Genomic DNA, 24907 nt, shown 5'->3' with positions numbered 1-24907 from the left:
TGAGGTTGATAGTGACTACTCGTCAATAAAGAATAACTTCAGTTCCAAGCGAACAAATGCTTTCTGTGGTTTTTGAATTTTCGTCAGTCAGTGTCACAAACTGAGACTTTATCACTAATAAATAAAACTTTGCACAACTGAGATATTCACATTGATTGGTAACCAGTATCATTCGCTTTTAGTTCTTGGTACTAATTCAAATCGACTGAGCAAGTTACAATGTGATCGCTAATCTAGTTAACTCGACATTGTGGGCACTATATTTTGATGTTAGGTATAAACCATTATCCGGAAATATAGATTTTTTTTGTCGGCAGTTCAGTTGGAGAAGCTACAATGAATAGAGTACTTAAGTAATTAGTTTAAATCCCGATGGTATTGAACAAACTGTAGAATGAGCATAGAGTCTATGTAAATCATTGATTTTGTGTGCATTTTACAGATTTTCTATGGCCTTTTGAAATTGTTTCAACGAAATTTGAGTCATAATTTAATTAATTCCGAATTTCATTGAAATTATAAAAACAAATTGTATGTGAATCATGAAAAACCTGCTAACTATGCCAACTAAGGACTTAGCTGGAGTTGAACATTTGAACCGATCAATGTGAATATTGCGTCCTGGATTCCACTGCTAGCCACTATCCATCTCTGCTAACCATGCTTGTGAATTAAGGTATATCGAGGCAATACGCACAGTATGCACATATGCCAATTAGAGACTGACCAGTTGCAGTCCTAACAAAATCGATGGGAAGATTCAAACAAAATAATACCAAGTGAATTTAATGATTTTAATTGTTGAACATTTTAATTTGAACAATAATTATTATAATGATAATTGTTTGTTATCCAAGTAATTACTTAAATGGAAGTAGATTTATAGATAAGAATATCAATATACATATATGAACCCTTTGTGCAAAAGGCTCTGTAGCTTTCGGCCTGTGTGAAGAATAATTATCATACAAAAAAGGTCACTCAGTAAACAGGTTCATATTTGGACACTTAACTTGGAGACAATTTTGTGTGAAGGCATATGATAATACGTAACGGATCATAGAACAAAAAGTGGAGTGAAATTAAGATTGACAGCTCAGTGGTGTTTTACTCACTAAACTATCGCTTCATAAAGTTTTATATAGACATGGTTGAGCCAGACTTTATGTATTGTCAAATTCAATTGAGTAGAAAAGTGTTCAAACCTGTGGTCCCTTGACCAAAAGTTAGTTATAAGCTTTAACTACTAAGCCAGAACTCTATGGCGCCTTCATACTCTTAAAATAGTTAATATAGATAACACCATATAATGTTATATATGACCGCTGAGGTTTGAACAGACAGCACCACTACAGTATGGCATACTTTTGTGACGGCGCCCGTCTTATCCAGGAAATCATTGGTATGAGCTTCTGCATCTAGGCCCCCAAATACCCTGGTAAGATCGAGGGTAGGAAGATCTCAAACACACACACACACACACTCTCTCTCTCGAAATACTCTCATATGACCATACATATGTAACAACTGCTAGGAAAGTCCTAGTTACTACCCCTCTCGTTGCGGGGGTTGTCTAAGAAATTGAGAGGACGGAAAGTGAATATCCAACAATTAAACCGGGTTAGTGGGTACGCAAGACCCACTTAGGAGAGTTGGAAAGCCCTGATTCTAAACCAATGGTGCACATGGGCTCCAGGATCCTAAGGCGATCAGTTTATGGCATAGTATCAAAGAATGTTCCAGTTGGGTTAGGCTGTGTTGGTTAATATTACAAAGTTGTGGATGTGATCTTAGAAACAATGTAACTGAGAGGCTTCAGATATTTTACAAACAGCTTAGTATATGAATCAAGAGCAGTCTTTCTGTGGATCTTCTTCGACAGCAATATTTATAAATGAAAGTTAACACCAGGACATAGGTTCATCCATTTAAAGAGTTCTAAGTAGGACTAAGCACACGTCCTGCAGTCTACACCTAACGAAAATCCTAATGCAGTAAGATAGGTACATTTGAAACGAATGAATTCCATCTTGATCATATTTTTATTTAGAAAGGTAACACATGTCGTTCTTATTCATTTTTATTATATGATTTTCCTATTTTTTTCTAGACAAATTTGTCATTAAGTTTTGTGTGCTATATTTCTAGATGTGTTGAACGTTTTATGAAAAAGGCTATTAAAAGAAGGGTGGCGTTATCTAAATAAAATGACAATGCATGTGACAAAGACAAAAATGGCATCCTACTAATAAATAGAGTGAATGAATTCATGAGAAGATATAAGTCTAAAAAAATCAGTCAGGTTACAAACCATAAAAATAGCTGTAATATCATACTTACTTACCCCTGCTACCCTTCGTGAATCAGGAGTCTCCAATCAACTCTCTCCTGGACTCTCTTATCCAGTTATTGCCAAGTCCTAGTTATTCTTTTGACGTCTGTCTCCAATTCCCGACACAATGTGTTTTTTGGTCTACCTCTTTTCCTTTAGCCTTCGGGATTCCCATTCTGGGCTTGTCTCGTGATCCAGTGTAGTGATTTCCGAAATGTATTCCCTACTCAACTCTACCCTCCTTTACTGATTTATTCAGCAGGAAACTGGTCTGTTTTATGCCCTAGCAGGTCGTTGCTGATGGTACTCGGCAAACGAATCTCGATTATCTTGCGTAGACAATTGTTTACAAATATCTGCACCTTTTGGATGATAGTTGTAGTAGTTTCTCCAGTTTCAGCTGACTATAACAGAATTTCCTTGATGTTTGTACACAAAATACTGACTTTGGTATTGCCTAACAGTTGTTTTTAGTTCCATATTTTCTTCAAATGTAAGAATACCACCTTACTTTGTCAATTCGTGCCTTCACATTTGCATCACATCCTCCTTGTTCATCGATAATGCTATTCAGATAAGTGAAAGTTTTCACCTCTTCCACAGCTTCTTCATCAAGTGTGATTGGGTTGGTGCTCTTTGTGTCGTGTTTGAGGGTCTTGCTGCTTACTTTGTGTATGTTGAAGTATACTGATACACAGGCTGTTGCTACACTGTTTGTCTTGACCTGTGTTTGTTTCTGTGTATGGGATAGGGGAGCTAGGTCATCTGAAAATTCAAAATCGTTCGGTTACACCCAATCTGTCCATTGTATTATGTGCTTCGCCTCAGATGTAGAGGTCTTCCTAATCCAGTCAACCACCAGAAGAAGGAGGAAAGAGAGAGAGTAAGCAGCGTTGTCTGACCCCGGTTCTTAATCAGAATGAATTTGTGGGCTACCCTTCATGCACTACTTTGTAGTCCATCGTATGAATTCCGTGTGATGTTGACGATTTTCTCAGGTACACCATAGTGCCGAAAAAGGTTCCATAATGTTCTCCTATCCACACTGTCAAACGCCTTTTCATAGTCAAGGAAGCTAATGTATAGTGACGAGTTCCATTTAACTGATTGTTCAACAATGATTCGTAGTGTCACGACTTGGTTTGTAGGTAACCGATCCTAACGGAATCTAGCCTGTTGATTTCGAATCTTTCATTCGGTTCAACAACACTCTTTTTCATCGCAAGAGTACAACAGAACGTTTCCAAAAGCTAATTTTTTCTGCCCAGTTTACATCCAATAGGTTTCACTTATTCCAAGATCAATCAGGTTGTATCTTCTTATTTCTGCAGCTATTTGAATGGTCCTTCTGGTCTTTCACGTTGTGAGAACGTTCTATGTACCTATGTTGATCGTTATTCTGGTTATCAGAAGGGGCATCGGCCTCGAGATTTCCGAAGAATCTCTACTTTCATCGTGAAGCTTCATAACTCTTTTAATTGAAGACCCCTCAACTCTCAGAGCAGAGTTTAAATGCTTGAAATTGTTTTTTCTAGCTAAAGATTTATCACCAATGTTTTTCTTCCATGAGATGAGGATTGCTAACCCTCCTTTATCCGGACTTGGAACCAGAAGTAACCCTAGAAGAGTTTCTACAATCTCATACTTCTAAATAAATGGCATTCTGGTCAAAATTCTACAGTACAGAATTGTGCATATTAGCTCCCAAAACTAAATAGAATAGCCCAAAGAAATGTCTGGGTTCCAATAAGTGGCTTATAAATCTTGTAATGAGAAATAGATTTATCGAATCTACATTAAGTTTGATCAAATAATGCGTAAACTATTTAAAATAAAGCAATGGTGTGATAATAGGCTTACAACAAGCTTTCCATTATGAATTTATTAATAAGTTTTTATTCTCAGAAGGGAATTTTGTGGAGATTTTGGTAATTTTTTTATATAGTTGAGATCATGAGTCAATTGAAGCTAGACCACCATGGAAAACCTGGAAGCACTGCTTCACGGCCGTTTCATCCTATTGTGGGACTCCTCAGCAGTGCACATCCACGATCCCGTCTCGTGAGATTAGAACCCAGACCTATCAGTCCCGCGCGCCAGCCCTGTTGAGGAGTCCCACGATAGGACGAAACAGCCATCAAGCAGTGCTTCCAAGTTTTCCATGGTGGTCTAGCTTCTATTGACCCATGATCTCAACTATATAAAAAAGTCTTTATTCATTTAACTGCTTTGATGAATTTGAACTTATTCAAAGAAACATAGTTTCATGAAAACATATTTTGGTATAAATTGACAAAGTAGTTTTTAGAAATAATCTTAATTAATAATTAATCAAATAGATCTAACTGTATTGAAATTTTAAAAAAAAGATCATCCCTTGAAAAAAAACTAGTACGATGGAACATAGATATTAATAAATCATTTACCGAAATAGTTTGGCATAATACTTGATGTTGTCATGGGAACTGAATTAGTGCTCACGTTTAATGATACAAAATCATTTCTTATTTTAACATTTTATTCTTTTATGGATGTATATTTATATGTATCGTTCATTAATGATTGTAACGTATTAATTATGTTTTTTTCATAGTTGAAATCATGAGTCAATTAAAGCTAGACCACCATGGAAAACCTGAAAGCAATGCTTGACGGCCGTTTCGTCCTATTGTAGAACTCTTTAGCAGTGAGCCTCGTGAGATTCGAACCAAGGACCTACCAGTTTCACGCAAGAGCACTTAACCAACAGACCACTGAGCCGGCTGGTATCCAACGGTGTTAATGTCTAACTTCAACCAATCCATGAAGTTTCAATTGACTCAAGATTTCAACTATGAAAAATACTGAAATCTCCACAAAACTCCTTCTGAGTATTAATTATGGTTATATTTTTTAAACTGTACAACTTAAAGACGAACTATAGTTGAATAGTTTACCATGGAAAATAATTCAAATTAAAGAGAGTTTTTTGTTAAGAATTGATATAAGCTTTAAAAATCGTTGAAAAAATAGGGGACACTGAACAGTTGTCTTATCCTAATCTGAAACTCATCAGTATTGAGTAATTGCGATTGCACATGAGATAGAGAATGATATCTTTAGACAACGACGATGGGATTTTGAGGAAATAACTAAAGCAACGTAGAATAGACATCTGTATAATTTATATTAACTCTTGAACAAATGTTCACTAACTATAGTACCAAACTTCAAACTGGAGGATAAATTATAATGTAATGTAATTTTTTTAAATTCTTATTTAAACACATAAATATTGGTACAAGGAAGCACCAGATACATATGCGCCTCACAAATCTCATTCGATTTGTGTGAGGGCTGTGATACTGCCCAGGTGCCCAAACTGAAGCAGATGGTTTTTTAGGGGGCCACACCCCGAGCCTTTGACCTGAAGGTCTGATCCACAAGGTAGTGGAGCATCGTGAGGAGATGCAGTCCCATGGTAGCCGGTGACCAACGATTGGTTCATACGCCATTTGTTCCCTCAGCAGGATACTGGAGCCAGTCCATGTGCACCATTGGTTTGGAATCAGGGTTTCCCAACTCCCCTAGGTGGACTCTCCGTGTCCACCAACCCGGTTAAAGCACCAGACGTTCGCTTTTCGTCTTCTCAATTTCGTAAACAACACCCGTGGTGCCATAAGGTAGTGATTAGGACTTCCCTGGCAGAGGCTATATGTGCGTGGCCATGTGAGAGCATTTTGAGAGGGAGAGCGGACTCTCCGCCGTACCAGGCCATTTGGGGGCGTAATGTAATTTAATAAACATTGAATATCGGTCAATCAAATTGAGTTACATGCTTTACAGAAAAATTTAAATATAGAGACGATTAAATCTTGTTGATTCAGTTCTTTACAGCAACGTAAAAATGTTCTGTTAATCATTTTTTTAAAAAAACTAAAACAAAACATTCATCAGTCAATAATGTTGCACTTTGGAATAATAGAGAAAATGTAATTTTATATAAACATATGAATGCTATGGAAACAAATAAACATAATGTTTAAGAACTAAATGAGATGAGAAAGTTAGTTTATTTGAGTCACTGTCATCGACTTTTAGCTATGTCACTACTAAGTGTATGATTATTTTAGCAAACAACCTTAGAATGTCCATCAAAATGACAAAAATGTACATCAGTTTACCTGAAGAGGAAATTAAAGTATGTAAATACTTCTTGACTACAGTAAGAGATAAGAGTAATTGATTTTAGACTATGACCTAAAGGTACAGGACTTAACAAAACACTTCCAAATGCTGCTTTCAGTAATTTATTTGACAGGGTTGTGAAATACTGAGGAATGTCAGAATAGGATGGAACAAACGTCCATAAATTTTTGTTTTCCAATGGTTATCCGGTAGATATCAGTTCATGATGAAACTGAGCTATCGAAACATGCTTGAGAAAACGACAACCACATACATGTACACTAAACGTACAAAAAAGTATAAAGATAAATCTGTGTACGTAATTTACACAAGAAAAAAAACTCAAAGGTTGCTTACTTCCTAAAATTTGATTATTTAACCTTAATAAAATTGACCAACCACATATATACTTTTGTCACATAATTTAGTTTACAGTAAATAGGATACACTCCAGGATTAATAAAATCATGGAGTAGATTAAAAATAATAATTAGAAAAAAATTATTTTTTTAAAAACACCATTATTAAAGAATACGAAATGTCTGTAACCCTAAGCAACCTTCGGATGAGACATAAATTTTGAAAGCGTTAATTTCAATTCAGTCTTCAAAGGAACAAAAGTTACATGCTCTTGAGAAATCCCAAGATGTAACAATCTTTGTGTCACACCTTGAAAACTCTCATAATCCGTAGGGAAATAATGTATTATTATTCAATAACTGACATAGTAATATCAGGGATACTTACATTTAAATTAAGGTTACCAAGTGGAGTAGTGTTCAAGACTAATACTGTTACACGACTAATTCGACGTACTTCCAAGCCATCAGGTAATATACCAACAGATTTACTTGAGCTAATCAAGAATAATCTCCAATCGCTATCTGTAAAACATAAACATTAGCAGATAACAACAGAATAGTGAGTTATATATTTTTGGGTCATATGCTAGTGAAGGAACTTAATAAAATCTTGTAAGTACTAGCAATATTTCGACGTATATCGTTAATATAAACAATGAATGATTAAATTCAGTCATAAACATCGACGATGGGAGACTATAAACTTAGTTGAATAATGCTGGACCCAAATAAAGCACATTCAGACAATGTATGTGTCAATGAACCTGATCTATGTATGTGAATCGAAATACAAACCTACAAGTAAACACAATTCTCTTCAAGCAAGCGCTTTGTTATGCTTCTCAATAACTCTTAACCCAGCCTTCAAACAAATGAGAAGACGAAACATGGTCAACTGTTTATTGCTCGCTTCAATCGGCCATTATACATGAGAAAAGCATAAATATTTCTACTTTTTCCGGGTATTGGTTGGAATCAGCCATTCAGGATGTGAACTTTATGTCTCTTAATTCGACTATAAGCGTGCCGTCTAAAAATTAAAAAGAAGGATTATTAAGGTCCTTTCTGGGAAACTTGGGTAGAATATTGGGAAATAACCCAGTTTCTATTACGTAAAAGTAAAGCTATTCAAGTCAATAGAAACCATTTGTTAAATGTTTCTTGGTTTCTGGAAGCTATTTTATCCATGAACGCCGTCTACGAGTTTGTAAATTTACTGAAATCAGCAACTTAGTTGTCAGTTTAAAAAAATAGGAAGAAAATATCATTTTTACTACTATTTCTACTACCACTACGGCAAATCATTATCAATTTAGTAAAGGTTCCAGTACTCGGTTTCCAAAGCTTCGGAATACTTCTGCATATCCGCGTTTAAGGTGAGTTGAGGGTATAAAAGGCCATCACAATACTATTTACAACGAGTCATACCGCATTAGGCTACTTAGCTTGTCAGGAACTACAGAAAGGGACAAAAATTTAAACTACTCACAGCATATTTATAATGAATGTTCGACCTTTTTAGTGATCACATGTTTATACAATGTAAATACTATATATTTGATAAAACACATGTTGTGTGTGTAAGCAAATTTTGATCTCATGTTATTTAACTACTGTTTTTAAAAGAAAAATGTAAATTTTACGTGGTAAAACATAATAACATCAATAAAATCTACTGTAATAGCAAACCAATCAATCAATCAACCTAACGTATGAATTAAACTTTTATTTTAATTAACAGCTAAACCTAGTTGCTATTTTGAGGTTCTAATTTAAATTAAATTCTATACAGATATTATGTTTCATCCAATATTAGTCTATGTATCAGTTCAAGGTTGCTGACCCTCATATGTTTACACATCGAGGAAAAAAACGGAGTTGACACGATCAATAGCTAAAGAGTTTAAACGTTAGTATCAGTAGTTGTGACCAAAACTGAAAATATGACAGGAATGAATGAAAGCGAGGAATAATAAAGAGATAACAGTAGGGTTTAGATTTATAGGAAAAAAATGGGCTAAATACTTATTAAGATGATATAAAATAAAGGTCTGTGAAGCCGAATAAATGCACCCAGTTGAGTAGGCGGCAGTTACAGTCCTATAACTCTTAAGGCGAATGTACCATAGCAAATCGCGTCAAGGTACACTTTCGCCGAGCTGTACATTGACGACGACCGAGAAATATCGTGAATTGAACTTTAAATTCTGTATTCAATTAATTTGAATCTAGTTCTCAGTACATTCTGCTACCAACTGGAAAACCACTGAACAGAAGTTTCTTCCTAGTTTGGAACTATTTAGTATTAGGTAACTGTGGTGAATGGGCTGGAACCGAAATATTTGAACATTGGATTTTGAGTCACTGGTTTTTTATTATAAAGTTCGCTGAGAAACGTCAAGGTTATTGGTCTGATACTGTATGGGTTAATGAGTGTGAAAGTCTAGGGATCTTTGAACTAGGCTGAAACAGCTATATAGTACCTCTTAATTTTCAATGAAAACTATTTCCAGGATGAATACTTATTGAACAACTACTGTAATACTCGGGTTTGATGACTAAGATTTCGTCTAAATAAGCTTTGCTTTAAACAGAGTTACTTTTTACTAGTGTGTGTATAACTCTACTACTGATTACGAAGGGGATACAGTAGGAATCAAGTAACTCATATCAATCAACTAAAAGCCATGAATTTTCGATCACTAACGATGTTTTGAAAGGTACATTGTAAATATTTTCGTTTTTATATTATCGGCAAAATGTAACACAAGCGACTGAGTGAGATTTAAAAAACTATCACAGAGCGTTATAGGATAAACCTTGATATTTTCAAACCTATAAATTTATTGGACTAACTACCCCGCCACTCCAAAAAACGGATCTGTAAACCTCAACGACTGCTAATACTCAGTTTTCTATCTAAACAACCATTATTGTTCTGGAGTTATAATCCATAAGTGATAATCTTTTCGTACTTTAATTTAGGCACCTGCATAATATTATTACGCCTTGTACAAAATACGGTTTAAAGCCAAATACGTAAACTTTTACTTTCATATAATCAAGTCCCTACTTGATATTGTTTACAATGATTGTTATTTATAGAATTTACTCACCTGAATGATAACGGATTTTGCCGATGACGCCGTCAATTTTTCCCAAACAAACAGGATTCCATTCGTTAAATACGTCAGATGCTGGGAAATATATAGTAATTTTTTTAAATAGGGGAAATAAACATCCTGACAGCTTTCTTATTAAATTAAATTATCGAATACATAAACCAACGAAATCCAATTTATTACTGTGAATATTCATCAGACAGACAATGAACAGAACTGTTGGATAAATATTTTCTAAAACTGCAAATAAAGGCTATTCATTTAAATAAAAACATAACTATAGAGAGGGAATCTCCTATTTTGACAACGTAAACGGTGTTTCATTTTATGTGATTCCTTGCAACTACTACAAATTACCTATTTAAAAATAAAACACTAAGCTGGTACAATCTATAAAAGGTTTCCTCGGTTCCAAATTGATTCTTTTGTGTTTACAATAGATCAGGTGAACAAAGGCTAGAACAAATGATTATTTACACTTTTATGGCGCTTATTGATACCCTTGTTTCAGGAACTATTTGATTCAAAGTTCAGCCATACGTCGAAGCATCTCACTATCCCACTCAAACTAGTTAGTTCATTACTGCATAAAGAACAAACTGTTGATTGTAGCACTTCCTGTGTCATGTATATACGGGGGAAAGTGTCTTAGTGGTTAAAACATTCAAGTTCCAACTACTAAGTCACAGGTTGAAACGTATTAACATTTATGGTTTGGTCAACTAGGTAGTACTACTAGTGCTCAATGTGGGCTAAAGCCCTGTACGTAAACCTATGCACGTGCGGTTACATTTGAAGCCTAGTCCATGCACGTGATTTTCCGGCTTTCCTAAGCTTTTAGTTTTTCGAAATGGTCATGATTATAGAAAGTTTAACGAATTTCATTGATACAACAATTTGAACAATCATCTACAAAGAAAGAAACTACAGAAGTTTGCCAAATGTTCAAAAATCACAATGTGAGGTGAAACAGTGATTAACTGGGCACACCAACGTTAGTTTCTAAGATTACCTGCCATACCTATTATATAAAAGAATAAAAGTAGATAGCATAGAATGAGAAGTAAAAACCAACTTCATAGATTGAGGAATATTTCTATGGTGCATTAAAATTTTGAGAAATATTGGCTGAAAAACTATAACAAAAGGGCAGTGACTTTCGTACTTGTTGTGATTATCGTTGCTTTTGTGTATTTGTTGCATCAAAAGCATTCTTGGTCTACTTTAACTTGAATTTATTCAGTTAAGGTTCGAAATTTTATTGAAAACTTTGTCTCGTGGTTCCTTCTTTTGCATATACTCTGACACTTGTGTTATTATTGTGATCATATTGTGTTTTAAACCTAATCTGATTACAATGGTTGGCAGTGCATTCAAATGTGGACAGCCGAACTGTTTGTTCCCTGTAGATGAAGGGATGCAGTGTGATGAATGCAGAAAGTGGTTCCACAAGATGTGTACCCGTCTCAGTCCAGCTGCATACAAAAGATGCTCTAAGCCTAACTCGAACGGGCTTTGTATGTTCTGCTGTACTAACAAGACGATATTAAACCAGGAGGCTATGAGCCTATTGGCTCTAGCCTGTAAAAAGAACGATAGTGGGTGCGCTAGTAACGCAAGTACTGACAGTGAAGACTGTGTCAGTGTTGTAAGTGCTGTTACAAAACGCGCTGAACAACCTACTCTAATTAATGACGAAGTGAAACTTCCGTTACAACCAACGAGGAGTAAATCACCACATGGTATTGACATGAGTAATCATGCATCTGCAGTAGAAATTGAGGACCCGGATAGAACCGTCACCGTCCCCAATAGTCCCGATGCAGCTGTCCTGAATGACGAAAAATGGACCACAGTAAGGACGAAAAGAAAAGGAAAAAAAAGCTAAAGATAAAGCACACTTGGTTGACAAGTCATTGAGGAACTCGCAGTTTGAGTCACTCAATGCACTATCGCACTCTGATAGAACGGCAGAACATCATCCTAGTGCGACTGAGAGGAATTTAATATCATCGAATATTATTGTGAGTAAATTGCCAGAGTCTAACGATCCAGATCCTAAGGTTAGACACACCCATGACTTAGAGAGGCTCGGAGAATATATCCATAGCATATTACCAGATAACACTAAAGGTGTTCAGGTCAAAAAATTAGTTAGAATAGGTAAAAGGGCCGATGACAGTGTTCTACCCCGACCGTGTAGACTCCTTAAGGTAATCTTAGGGTCGGAGAAACAACGTGATCTTCTGTTAAGTAACGCTCGAAGTCACAACAACTCTGACATTCGAATTACACCGGATGTGTCTCTTGAAGATAGAATAAAAAGGAAGACGGCACTAGCTGAACTAGAAACCCGTCGACAAAACGGTGAAGAAAATCTCCGATTAGTGGGTTTTCGAACAGTCAGGTCTTGGAAGCGAATGCTACCAAGGCCTGTGTGGATAGGTCGTTCTCCCTAGGAGTTTTATATGCCAACGCCCGTAGTCTAAGACATAAATTCTACGAGCTAGGAGCATTAGTGGACAAATTAAGGCCACTCATTGTAGCTGTGACGGAAACTTGGTTAGTCCATGACTTCGATATCACCCCAGAATTATCCGGATATCATTGTTTAAGAAGTGATAGACATAGATGCAGGAAAGAAGGTGGCGTCCTTCTATATATAGCCAATAGTATAAATATCCGCTTCTCTGTCTGCGAATCCCATGATAGTGGAACTAGTGAAGTCATTAGCTGTGAGCTCACTGTCAGATGTTGTACATTTGCACTCGGTGTCATCTATCGCAACCCAATCTGCTTAGCTGATGACTTTATTTTAGAGCACATTCGGCTATGGAGTGCAAATAACAGATGCTTGATATTAGGAGACTTTAATGCACCTGACATTAGTTGGACTGAGATGACCACGAAATGCTCTATAAACTCATTTGATAGCAGGCTCTTGGAAACAGTAATGGAACATGCATTAGTACAGCATGTATCCAAACCTACACGTTTTGGTGTAAACCAAGGTTCTTCTATGTTGGACTTGGTAATTACCCATGAGACTGAGGATATTGCCAACCTAAATATTCTTCCCCCGTTAGTAAATAGCGATCACGCTGTTTTATCATTCACGTTTAGAGCTAGCGACATGATATACGATCAGATTAAGCCTCGCCCGAACATATGGAGAGCTAACATACCAGCCATTCAGGATTGTGCTGCTAAGATAGATTGGTCAGTAGATACTAGCTCATCAGTTGACGAGGCGTGGTCTGTATTTAAAGGCAAGTTTAGTGCAGTCACGTCCCCGTTCATACCATACTTGGTACCACGTAGACCGAACAATAGTCCACCGTGGATAAATAAAGAAGTTAAGAAACTTCTTAGGCGTAGGAAAAAGCACTGGAACATGTTCATCTCTACTGGCTTAGAACAGTACAGATCCAGTTATTGTAAGATTAGAAATACTTGTAAAGCGTTAATTAGTAGGACTAGACGGTCATACGAAAAACAATTGGTTAGGGATTGCAAACATAGTACAAAACGGTTATTCTCGTATATAAAGAGGCGAACTCAGAGAAGTGATGGAATACCATCACTTTTGATACAAGAAAATCCGTTAAGTTTGGCAAGAAATGATACCGAAAAAGCTTCCGCTTTTTCGGAATATTTCAGTAAAGTTTTTTCTACCAATAATGAGGAACGATCACCTATTCATTGTGATTGTGGCGACTTGTTGATGGACCCTGTAGTTATTAAGAAAGAAACTATTTTAAGGCTACTTCAGCATCTCAAACCTGATAAGTCTAATGGTCCTGATGATATTCATCCTCGGATTATGAAAGCCCTTTCAGATGTTATTGCTGAACCCTTAGCGATACTGTTTGATATGTCCCTGCGGCAGTCCAGATTGCCCAGAGACTGGAAAGACGCAATAATCAGTCCGGTGTATAAGGCTGGGAGTAGGGATTTAGTTAGTAACTATCGACCCGTCAGCTTAACTAGTGCAGTTGTAAAACTAATGGAAAAAATTATTAGAATGGCTGTTATAAACTACGTGGAAAGACATGATCTTTTGTCCAAGGAACAACATGGTTTTCGAAAAGGTCTATCATGTTTGACAAATCTTCTCATTGCAAGAGAAGATTGGGCTGAGGCAAAAGATCGCAATATTCCTGTAGATGTCATTTTCATAGATCTAAATAAAGCCTTTGATAAGGTTTCCCATTCTGGTCTTAAATTAAAACTGGAAAGTTTTGGAATTCATTATGCAGTCATAGACTGGATAAGTGACTTTCTTCATGGAAGGAGACAAAGGGTAAGAGTAAATGGGGCTCTCTCATCGTGGGAACTAGTAAAAAGTGGCGTCCCCCAAGGCACAATTTTAGGTCCTCTTCTCTTTTTACTTTATATAAGTGAATTACCAGCTATAGCTAAGTCATCCGTCCTACTATTCGCCGATGACATTAAGATTTGGAGACCCATATATAGCATGTTAGACAGAATAGTTTTACAGGAAGATCTTAACTCATTAGTGGCATGGATGAACGGGTGGTCACTAGAAGTAAACCCTAATAAAAGTGTAGTTATGCAATTAAATAACTACGATGATTCGTATCACTACACAATATGTGGACTAGTGTTGCCCAAAGTAAGAAACTATAAAGATTTAGGAGTCATACTAAGTAATGATCTCAAAACAACCAGTCACTGTAAGGCTGCTGCTGTAAAAGGCTATAGGGTATTATGGTCTATTCGTAGATCTTTCCGGTATCTGGATGGGGAAATGTTTAGATTATTATACCCAACTTTCGTACGGCCACATTTGGAATATGGGATTCAAGCAGCGAGTCCTTGTTTCAAATATGAGGCGGATATGTTGGAACGAGTCCAACGCCGCGGGACAAAAATGGTAAAAGGCCTATCTGGCCTATCTTATGAAGACAGACTGAGACACTTCAACTTATTTCCGTTATCTTACCGGCGAATACGGGGTGATCTAATATTGGCATATCGTATCCTGAACGATGACCTTGGCACTAACATGTCCTATCTTTTCCTCCCGTCTAGGGCTGGTCATTTGAGAGGACATTCAAAGAATGTCCAAAAACCGAGATCAAATCGTCTACGTCTGGAGTTTCGTTTCTCGCACCAAGTAGTGAATTACTGGAATTCTCTACCAGAACACGTAATATCAGCACCTTCTGTTGATATATTCAAGACGAGATTGGACCTCCACAGTGTAACAAACTGCAAGGATTAAAATAGGTCACTAGACCTCCTATCCTTATTACTGAAGACTGAACGAGCTTTGCAGCTTGGGGGATGCTTTTGTGATGTGTTTTCTAAACAAGATAGCTTAACTGTGAAGCATTCATTTTCATTTTGTACATCAGCACCCGATTAACGCACTTCCCTTCCATAGAAAACTACCTCACTGGTTTTAGAAGCTGGTTAGTCAATTTTTCAGGTATTAAAAAGCTTAAGAAGTGCTTGTGATACCGACAAGTTGAAAGACACGTGTCAGCTATATAGTAATATAATGGTGAGACAATATGGATGGGACTCAAAATATTCGAAAGAAACGTCACTAATTCGTGATCACTAGCAATTTGGTTCAATGGTAGCATGAAACGAACAACTATGACTGGAATATTGAGGTCAGATATATGGCTCTACATAAATCCACCCGTCTTTGAAATCAAATTATAATAAAATATACAGTTATCACTAAACTCACTGGTGACTGCCTCTTTTGATTAATAGTGAGTTTTTACTGAGGCTTGTGGTAAGAACAACTCAATTAGATAATCTACTATTGTGGAAAAATATAAAGACGGAGGCCTAATTAAGGAATCCAAAGAGACGAAAAAGTATCATTTTTTTACTTAAACAATGTTGGCTTGACTTTTCAGTTTGTCGAATATCCTCCTAAATTTTGTTGAGTTTCATCGTATACGAAGCGGAAGATATCATTTACTCAAATTACTTAGCTAGTAAAATGCTTCATATAAGCGAGTTGCATATCATAACTGGGAAACAGAACCACGAATTGAATTTATATGGTCATTAGTAGTCATAAAGTTATCAATGTAGAGAAAATCCCCTCAATCCTAGAACGTTATAGGACTGGGAGGAACCTCCGTACATTGCATTTGTACTAGAAGGTAACCGTAAGCCTGATCACATACAGGACACATGTTCGAGCACTAGTGGCAATAAAAAACGAAATACTACGATAAAGAGCAGTAGCTGTTCAAATATAACAATTCTCCACAAGCATTAATGATTGAAAATGAACTAATAGTCCATTCAACGTTGTGTAACATTATTTAAGTGATATCTTTTAATTTTGCCTAATTGTACTTACCGTGTCTTATGGTAAGCTTTCCAACAAGGCGATCACAATATAATGCTTGACTTCCATTGACGATTATAAAGAAGTTATTTGTCTCAATTAGATCCATAACAACCAAGACGCTTATACTACATTTGACCTACAAGGTCAAGACGAAGTATCAAGTTGGCCTCGCATAACTTTATAAAGTCTTTCATCATTTAAAACTTCAATTGGTTCAAATGGTTTTGGATGATATAGAAGAAGTCTTCACTTAACGGGTTTCCTTACCTAGTAGAAGTGGATCACCGATACCTTCATGTAAGAACCTAGGTATATTAAACAATAAAAGAGAATTAGTAAGTTAGCGAGATACTGTCTTTTGTCCTTAAGAATATGTCAAATTTCTCCTTAAAGGACCCATGAGAAGTAGCTTTGTCTAGCTCATCCGGCAGCAAGTTCTAGAATTTGACTACTCTTGAGGAGTAGAAGGTGTGTAAACAGTTCGTTCCGTTATGTTGTATCTCCAGTTTCTAGGTGTTACCCCCTAAGGTTCGTGTTGAGACTAAGCCTTAGTAGGTGTTTAAGAGGACGCCTAGAGGTATTAAGGATGTCGTAAGTCACCAGAAGGTCACCTCTAAAGTATTTTTGTCGCACTTAGCAAAAGACTTCATAGGGCAATAACACTTCTAGGTCTTTTTCAACTTCCGATGAGTTATCTGAGATATATTCGCAGTCCGTATATTGTCTCAAATGGACTACTTCACACTTCGAGGTGTTAAATGTTGTTGTTTGCCCAACTTTGAAGTCGAGTCAGATCCTTCCGAAGCGCCAGTATATCCTCTTGGTTGGGTATCTCTCTCCAGAGTTCCACATTATTAGCAAAAAGTAATAATTCTGACGATACCCGTTGTGGAAGATCGTTTATATAAATCAAGAGAAGAATACTGGAGGACCCCACTAGGGCATTCCATAGCCTGAGAGAAAGTGCAGTTAACCCTGACCTCAAAATGTGAAGTGAGTCAGTCAATTAGAGGTGGTTTGACTATTAATCGTCTGGGCTCATTGATAAGACATATATGGTTGACCCTTTCAAAAGCTTTTGAGAAGTCAAGGTGAATGACATCAACCTTCCCCTTGAGATCAAGGATAGTTGTCCATCTGTACACCGTAGTCAGCAGGTTGACTATACAATAGTGACTTTTTCTGAAATCATTTTGTTGGCGTGAAATGAAGTTTATGGGTGATAAATTGTCATATATACTGTCGCATATCAGAGACTCCATAATTTTTGAGGGTACAGATAGAAGTGCTGTCGGTCGATAACTTGAGGTTTCGCTGTGTCGACCTTCACTGAAAACTGATGTGGTGTGAGTCAGCTTCCAAATTTCCGGTAATGTGCCTAGGCTTAGAGAATGTGAGAATAACACGCTAAGCGATGTTGCCAAGATTGAAGCTGCTTCCCTCAGTATAGTAGAGTGGTCCATATCCGGACCAGAAGTGTCTTTCTTTATTGCTGTTGTCCCCGGTACACCAAGTCAACTCTCAGGTTCAATTCTGAAAGTCCTGTGCAGTTGCGGATGTAGCCCTCATCAATATACTTAGTGTGGGCCAGTTGAACCGTTCGAAAGTACTGTTCAGCCGGAAGGTTAGCGACGTCACCATCATTGTTGGTTGGGCCATTAGGATCTAGCAGTTGGGGAACTCCATTTTCGGCTTGTCAAATAGAAGCCGTATGACAGAATAAAATTTCCAGAATTCAGACAAACTTATCGACAAGCTTTATCCGGTACGAAAGCCTGTTTTCTCTTATTGCCTCTGCGCATTGGTCCCTTGAATGTTTGAATTGCCTATATGTGCTGTTGTTGACAGTTCGATTGTATTCCTCCCAATAGTGTTTTAGCGACTTAGCAAACGAAGAGTACGATTCTTGATAACTGTAGTTTTCTCGTAGTTTTGAGGGACTGTTTGCGGTACAGACTGTTTTGTAGCACATAGCATCATGTGCAGTAAGAAAACCCATATCACTTCGTGCCTGTAGGTAACCCTCATTCTATTGATAGAAGAAACCAGACTAATAGTGAATAGGTCTTTATTTAGATCGTGTGCAAGCTATGATAAAGCGGGAGATTACCTGTTCAAACACGCAAAACCTTCCAACATTCAGTGTAACATGACAGGAAATATTATGCTTATAAGAAATAGTGAAGTGAATAAATACTTGAGATCTACTGTTTTGACTGTAAGACCAAAACTAAGGTTTGGCTGAAGAATAACTGTCTACGTAGTTCAATCACTCGTTATCGTCCAGTTAAAATAAAAACAAGGTGATTGGGAAAATAACGGTTCTAAACAGATATTACCGCTCAGTTTTTCAACCAATAGTTGTTCCCTCAATAATCGATCCAGCGCGCCTAAAGATAAGTGTTATTCTATCCTTTCTGGATAGATCAAGTAAAAATCAGTTCAAAAGATAATAGTTTGTTGCTTTATAACACAAAGTGTTTCCAATATTCAGAGAAGTTGGCTTTAGGGAGGTTGAAGCCTCCTAGAATCAGGATATGAGTGTTTTCGAGACGAGTAGAGCAATATAATCCTCCCAGCATACGATTTACAAACTCGATTTCAGCACTGGGCTTCCTATAGATGACGCCAGATAGGCGACTCGAGTTGTTAGACAATCTTACTAAGCATCATACAGATTCATTAGGACTGATAAACTCTTGAGTGTACACTTGATGTTCTACCACGCAAGATGTCAGTTAGAGAGTTGCCCTATCCCCCATTCCTGCTTTTCTGTTGTTGCAAAACGAGGACCTGCCTGGTATTTCTAGTCCCTGGTCCGGCTTTCGAGAAGATATGGATGCTTTAGATATTCCTATCAGGTGGGTGTTACTAGCATTACTGATTTCACGCTACTCATCCACTCTATTCGGTAAACTCGCAATATTCATGTATGGACAGTTTCTGCTTTTATTTTAAAACGCGTGAGATCCCTCGTCCTGTTTATCTGAATGATTCTTATGTGAACGGATAGGTAACCTACCTACATAGGGTTTTCCGAGTTGGTAGCCCCTGTCCCTTACACATTTTATCATTATCTTGACAGTCCACGAGTGGAATATTCGGCTCCAACTTGCTTTCGCGCTTGATCCTTGCATCATGCGGGAGTGGCAGCTGCCGTTTAGGAGGATGTAAAAGTTGTATTCATTTGCCAGCGTATAGAATCCTTTTCCTTATTGATCAGTCACACCATTTGTTAAGTCATTATGTTCTTGAGCTCCCGAGACCGTTGTATGAATTTCCGTTCTAAACTATCAGAGTTTGTGCAGTCAGGGTCCATTTTTCCTAAGGCATCTTACACAATATTTCCTCAGCGAAAGAACGTCTCATGAGATTCCTCAGGGATGTTCCTGACGAGATTGTGCTCAAAATATGGTATATCAGGCAGTATTTTTAACCCCCTTTCTGATTTTCAGCAGATGACTAGCCAGCAGAATATACCCTAAGTCGGCAATGTTGGTGAACGTTACACGAAGGAGACTTGGTTGACTTCGGCGCTTGAAGCTTTCCCCCAAGTGAAACTTAATTTTGAGAAATTTGAGCTTCTTTTTCAACTCTTCCTAGAGCATTCCTTCATTTTTGTCCTACAGACTAAAGGGAAGGTCAGGGCTGTCTTTAAGGTTCATGGTTTTATAAGAATCATCGCGAGCAATGATCGTTTCTTCAGGTTTTCGGGCACATTGAGATTGATGTCTTTTTTGCTTGGCAGCTAAGATGTGTTTCAGACTCTCGTGCTCTATGCTGACTGCTTGGACAATCTTAAGAGAAGGCTATACGGCCAAACAACTAGCTGATTTCACTACAACACCTGAGCTGATCTACTTTTTTGTCAGTGACATGTAGTGCCGTGCTTCCTTAATCATTCACCTCGATAACCGTTATAACACAAATCTTAACGGTGCATAAAGTCAGAAGGTAAAGAGAAGCGGCAGCTACAGTTTTATTGACAAATGGCGCAGGTTAGAAAGTTATAAACACATGAGTAAATATCAGCGAGCGGAACAAAAATGACACGCTTTGGAGATGGCGGATACGTCAACTCACTTTAATCAAGAGTTAATCAACATTTATAGTCAGACAAGAATAAATGACAGACATGTGATAAATAGGATAAGAAGTGTACACACACCTACACTCATATAAAAATGGTCAGGTTTAATAAGTGAATAATGAACAAGGTGAAAACATGACTCATGATGGATAGGTGAATTTACTTGTCCAGAAGTTAGAATAAGGCATATGGGCTTAATATATCAACCGATACTACAGACACTAGATTTTTCTGAACTCTGTCGGAGGGGTTCAGTCTCCTGAAGAATTTCCGGGACTCAATTGTTCCGTAAAAGTCTATATTAGGCGCAAAATACGGAATGGTGTCCATGTCTTATCATATTGCTACTATTATTAAAACATAAATTGTTATTTTAATTCTTTAAAGAGTGTATTCTAAAAACAAGAGTGCTCTTATTCGCATTGATGATTTTTAAACGGTAGCGGTAAGTAAATCTTTAAAATAAATCGTTGACTCAATCTTCAACATTGATGCTAACCTCAATAGTTTAGCTGGAGAGACCTTAGCTGAATGCGCTCGGTCACATGACTGCACCAGATCACGGGTGTATACGCCGTACTACACATCCATCGCAAGTACTAACCAGCTTAAATCGGACACTTCTCAACATATTGGTAACTTTCCAAATATGTGTTCAAGTTCATTCACCCCTGACTTCTAATTTGAATGAGTTAGTATCCTTCGAAGGCGTTGCCAAACACTGAATATTTGTAGAGTCTTTAGACTTGATCAAAAACAGTCCAGGATAATTTATACGAAAGTTTTCAGTCGTATTTTAAATTTTTAGTTCTGTGAAATGTCCATGTTCCAGCATACCCTTCTCTGTTTTGTTTATCTGTTCGTGGGCCTGCGCCTCACAATCCAGGCTGCGAACAAGAAAAGTAACTCTAACGTCAGTGTTCGTTTGTGAATGTCAATACTTGCCCACAAGTTTGGAAGTTCGAAGAACCGAATTCGCCAGTATGGTTTGTTAAGATTGCAATCTCCAACCAATCTCTCTTAGAGAACCTTTGAAAATGTAAGCATTGGACAGTCATCTCACTTTAGTATGGGATCTCTCAGGATTATTAATATTCACAAACATCTTATGGGTACATAAGTGTTGTAAAGAGACCATTTCGGGTTTCTTCAGAAATGCAATAATACAAAAGTTTCAATAATGTTATCACAACGTTTACCATATTTGAATAAAAAGGAAGATAGAAAAAGGAAAAAAAGAGATAATAGAATAATAACAAATCAGGTTCTGTGTAATTGAGAAGAATATTGAGTTGATTTTGAAGAAGGAAACGGAGAAAATAAGGGAATAGAAATGAAGGAAACGCGAAATACGTAAACAGTTTAGTAAGCATGTTTTTGAACACAGAACGAGAATAAACGACTATGTATGTGTAGATGGCGTCGAGTCGCGATTGACTATGATCACCACTACAATAAGATTGCGCGCCCGAAAACGACTTGGTCCCTTTGATAACTCGCAAACCAGAAGACTGTAACTGGTCCAGATAGAGTATATTTATTGGCGATATATATATATATATATATATATATATATATATATATAATGAAACAGTCTTTTTTTTGAAACTTACTATATCATCAAACTTACTATATCATCATGTCATATTATGTGAATATAAGATTGCATTTTAGAATGTTAATACCTTTGAAGCTTTGTAACTGAAAATATTTACTTTCTACATAGTGATAACTTCATTTTTAATTTTCTCAAATGGATAGACATATGACATATTGCGAAAGAAGATCTTTTACTAGAATATATTCTTTTAAATTTAACCGCTGGATGACTAAGCTTATTCATTTCTTCATTCATAATGATAGTGAGATAAAGAAAAGGAATCTCTTCGAAATCAAATATACAAATTATTATCAAGTGTCTACAATTATGAAACCATTCAACATAAGAATAATCGAATAAATATCTATTTTCATTAAACTTTTCAATCATTCAATTAGCAAATAACGATATTCTATAAGCAAAGTAGACAAAGTCTGTTGCATTCTGGAATCATGTTAGTAGTTGTTTCCGTTTCTCACTTTTATTCTGAAGGTATTTCACTTTCATAAAAGTAATAAGGTCAGTATCTATGTAGAAAACTTACAAAGCTATTTATTTTGGGTATAAGAACTTTCGTCTAAATTAGAGCGAATAGTTTTATCAGTATTTGGGCGCCGAGTTGATGTAAGCCGTTAAATAGGAAGAATAATATATTTGTCAAATCTCAGCGAATGAATTTAAAGTAAATCCAACATTTCGCCAGGCAAGCTGGTCCAAGCTTTTTTTACATTACGCCATATTTGTAATCTTAAAATATGCAAGGCATATATAGTCAGTACAAAACAACATTATTTGTCAAAGTCTACAGATTTGTTAAATGCTTTAAAAGATCATCATATTAACATAAAGTAATACTAACTTGTGGCAGTAAATAACCCATTTTAAAAAAATGCTTTAATGAACATTTATGAATAATGCTGACCATGTTAGTTTTTCTGCGAACTACTAGATGAATGTATAAGAACTTTCGTCTAAATTAGAGCGAATAGTTTCACAGTATTTAGGCGCCGAGTTGATGTAAGGCAAATATATTATTCCTATTTAATACTAGATGAATGCCTTTGATCAAACTTAACTAACTAATGACATCATGATTTGACATGAAACTTTTTCTACTGTAAATAGTTAGCTTGAAAATCTTACATTATTTTGCCTCTACAAAGAATCAAATATAACATTCCTCCAAACGAACCTTTCCTTCTTTTTCTTTTTTGTTTATCTTCGGATGAATTTTCTGGAAGATAATTGGTTCACAGTATTCTTTAATTAAGTCGTATTGTGTATATCTACAAATTTAATACACATGACAACAAATACCTGACGATTTATCTTTATACTTATCATATACTATAAATAACATATAATGATAGAATAAATACAGTGAAACATTAAGAGCAAGGTTATTCAAATCATAACTACCTAGAAGTTGTTAAAAAATCATTCTATTTAGTTGTTTTTTTTCCTAACTAAACTAATCAGAATTCATATTGTACAACTAGGATTAAAACATTATAAACAAAGATGGATAATGGCTAGCAGTGGAATCCAGAACTCACGTTTCATCCTATTTGGGACTCGTCAGCTGGATGTACCCACATCTCAGAGTTGATGTTCACTCTGAGACTCAAACTCATTACCATTCGCTACAAATACCATCACGTTATCCACTTATCTACTGAGTTATGATAGCCACTTGCTTGTACAATGGAGTGAATTTTAAATTCACATGGTGTTGTTAACTTTTATCTTTCCATTGATTTTTAGGACTGCAATTGATCAGTCTCTTATTGGTATATGTGCTTCCTGTGCGTATTGACTCGATATAGCCTTAATTCACAAGCATTACAAGCAAAGATGGATAGTGACTAGCAGTGGAATCCAGTTTGATGCGCGTTTCCTTCCATTTGGGACTCGTCAACTGGATGTATCTGCATCTCAGACTTGATGTTCACTTTGGTACTCAAACCCAGTACCTTTCGCTTCAAACGCCACCACGTTATCCACTCAGTTAGTGAGTCCTAGCGACTTTTCATCTTTGCTTATAATACTTGTGAATTAAGCCCATATCGAGACAATACGCACAGTATGCACATAATAGGTTAATCAATCGCAGTTCTAAACATCCATGGGACGATTCAACTAAAGAATACCAACTGAATTCAGTATTAAAAACAGTTACTTATTAAAAAATAATCAATATACTTTTTCCGTTTTTTTTTTCATTCAATTGTAAATTACAATTTATAAAAATGACTTTATTAGTTTAATATAAATCTTAATATAAACAAACATTGGTCTATACAATATATATTGTTACATATATATACATATATATCTATCTAATAATTAATAAGGTTACTATAAGTCATTCATAATGTACATCATCTCATATATATATCTATCTATAGTTTTCATGTTTTATAAACAGACTAAACAACTAAATTCAGTATTCGTTCTATCATTACTCCCAATTATATTCACTTCAAAAATAACTGGATATATGTAGATACTACTAATAACCTTGACAACTATTTAAAATTTCAATACTATCACTTTATTGGTCAGGTATTGTTATTATTAGATTCCGTGTATATATATATATATCAGCTAATGGATCCAATTATATTATCAATGTAATATGTTACCAACCATAATAATGAATTATTCATTATAAAATTTAAACAACATACCTTGAAATATATAAAAACTTTCATCTAAATTAGAGCGAATAGTTTCATAGTATTCGGGCGCCAAGTTGATTGATGTAAGACATTGATTTCCTTGGAAAAAGCTTAGACTAGATTGCTAGACGATACGTTCGATCTAGTTCGACTTCATTCACTGAGATTTTACAACTACATATTCATCCCGATTTAATCCATTGAAAT

At 36.2% G+C, this 24907-nt stretch overlaps 1 protein-coding gene across 1 annotated transcript in view; it reads right to left on the bottom strand.

Annotated features, from left to right (window-relative positions):
• Smp_134810 (putative suppressor of actin (sac)) overlaps positions 1 to 16435 on the bottom strand; it is a gene marked incomplete at both ends in the record, with an annotated part of 44423 nt that extends 27988 nt beyond the window's left edge. Inside the window, 3 exons of the mRNA XM_018799611.1 lie at positions 7247 to 7383; positions 9978 to 10058; positions 16339 to 16435. Of these exons, the coding sequence (XP_018651382.1) occupies positions 7247 to 7383; positions 9978 to 10058; positions 16339 to 16435 (315 nt within the window). The remainder of the gene's footprint in view (positions 1 to 7246; positions 7384 to 9977; positions 10059 to 16338) is intronic.
• Positions 16436 to 24907: the final 8472 nt, after the last annotated feature.

Source organism: Schistosoma mansoni, chromosome 3 (genome assembly GCF_000237925.1).
Source record: "Schistosoma mansoni strain Puerto Rico chromosome 3, complete genome".
NCBI classification, from domain to species: Eukaryota; Metazoa; Platyhelminthes; class Trematoda; order Strigeidida; family Schistosomatidae; genus Schistosoma; species Schistosoma mansoni.
The sequence above is the reverse complement of the archived record's forward strand: the minus strand, read 5'-3'. Positions and strand labels throughout refer to the sequence as shown.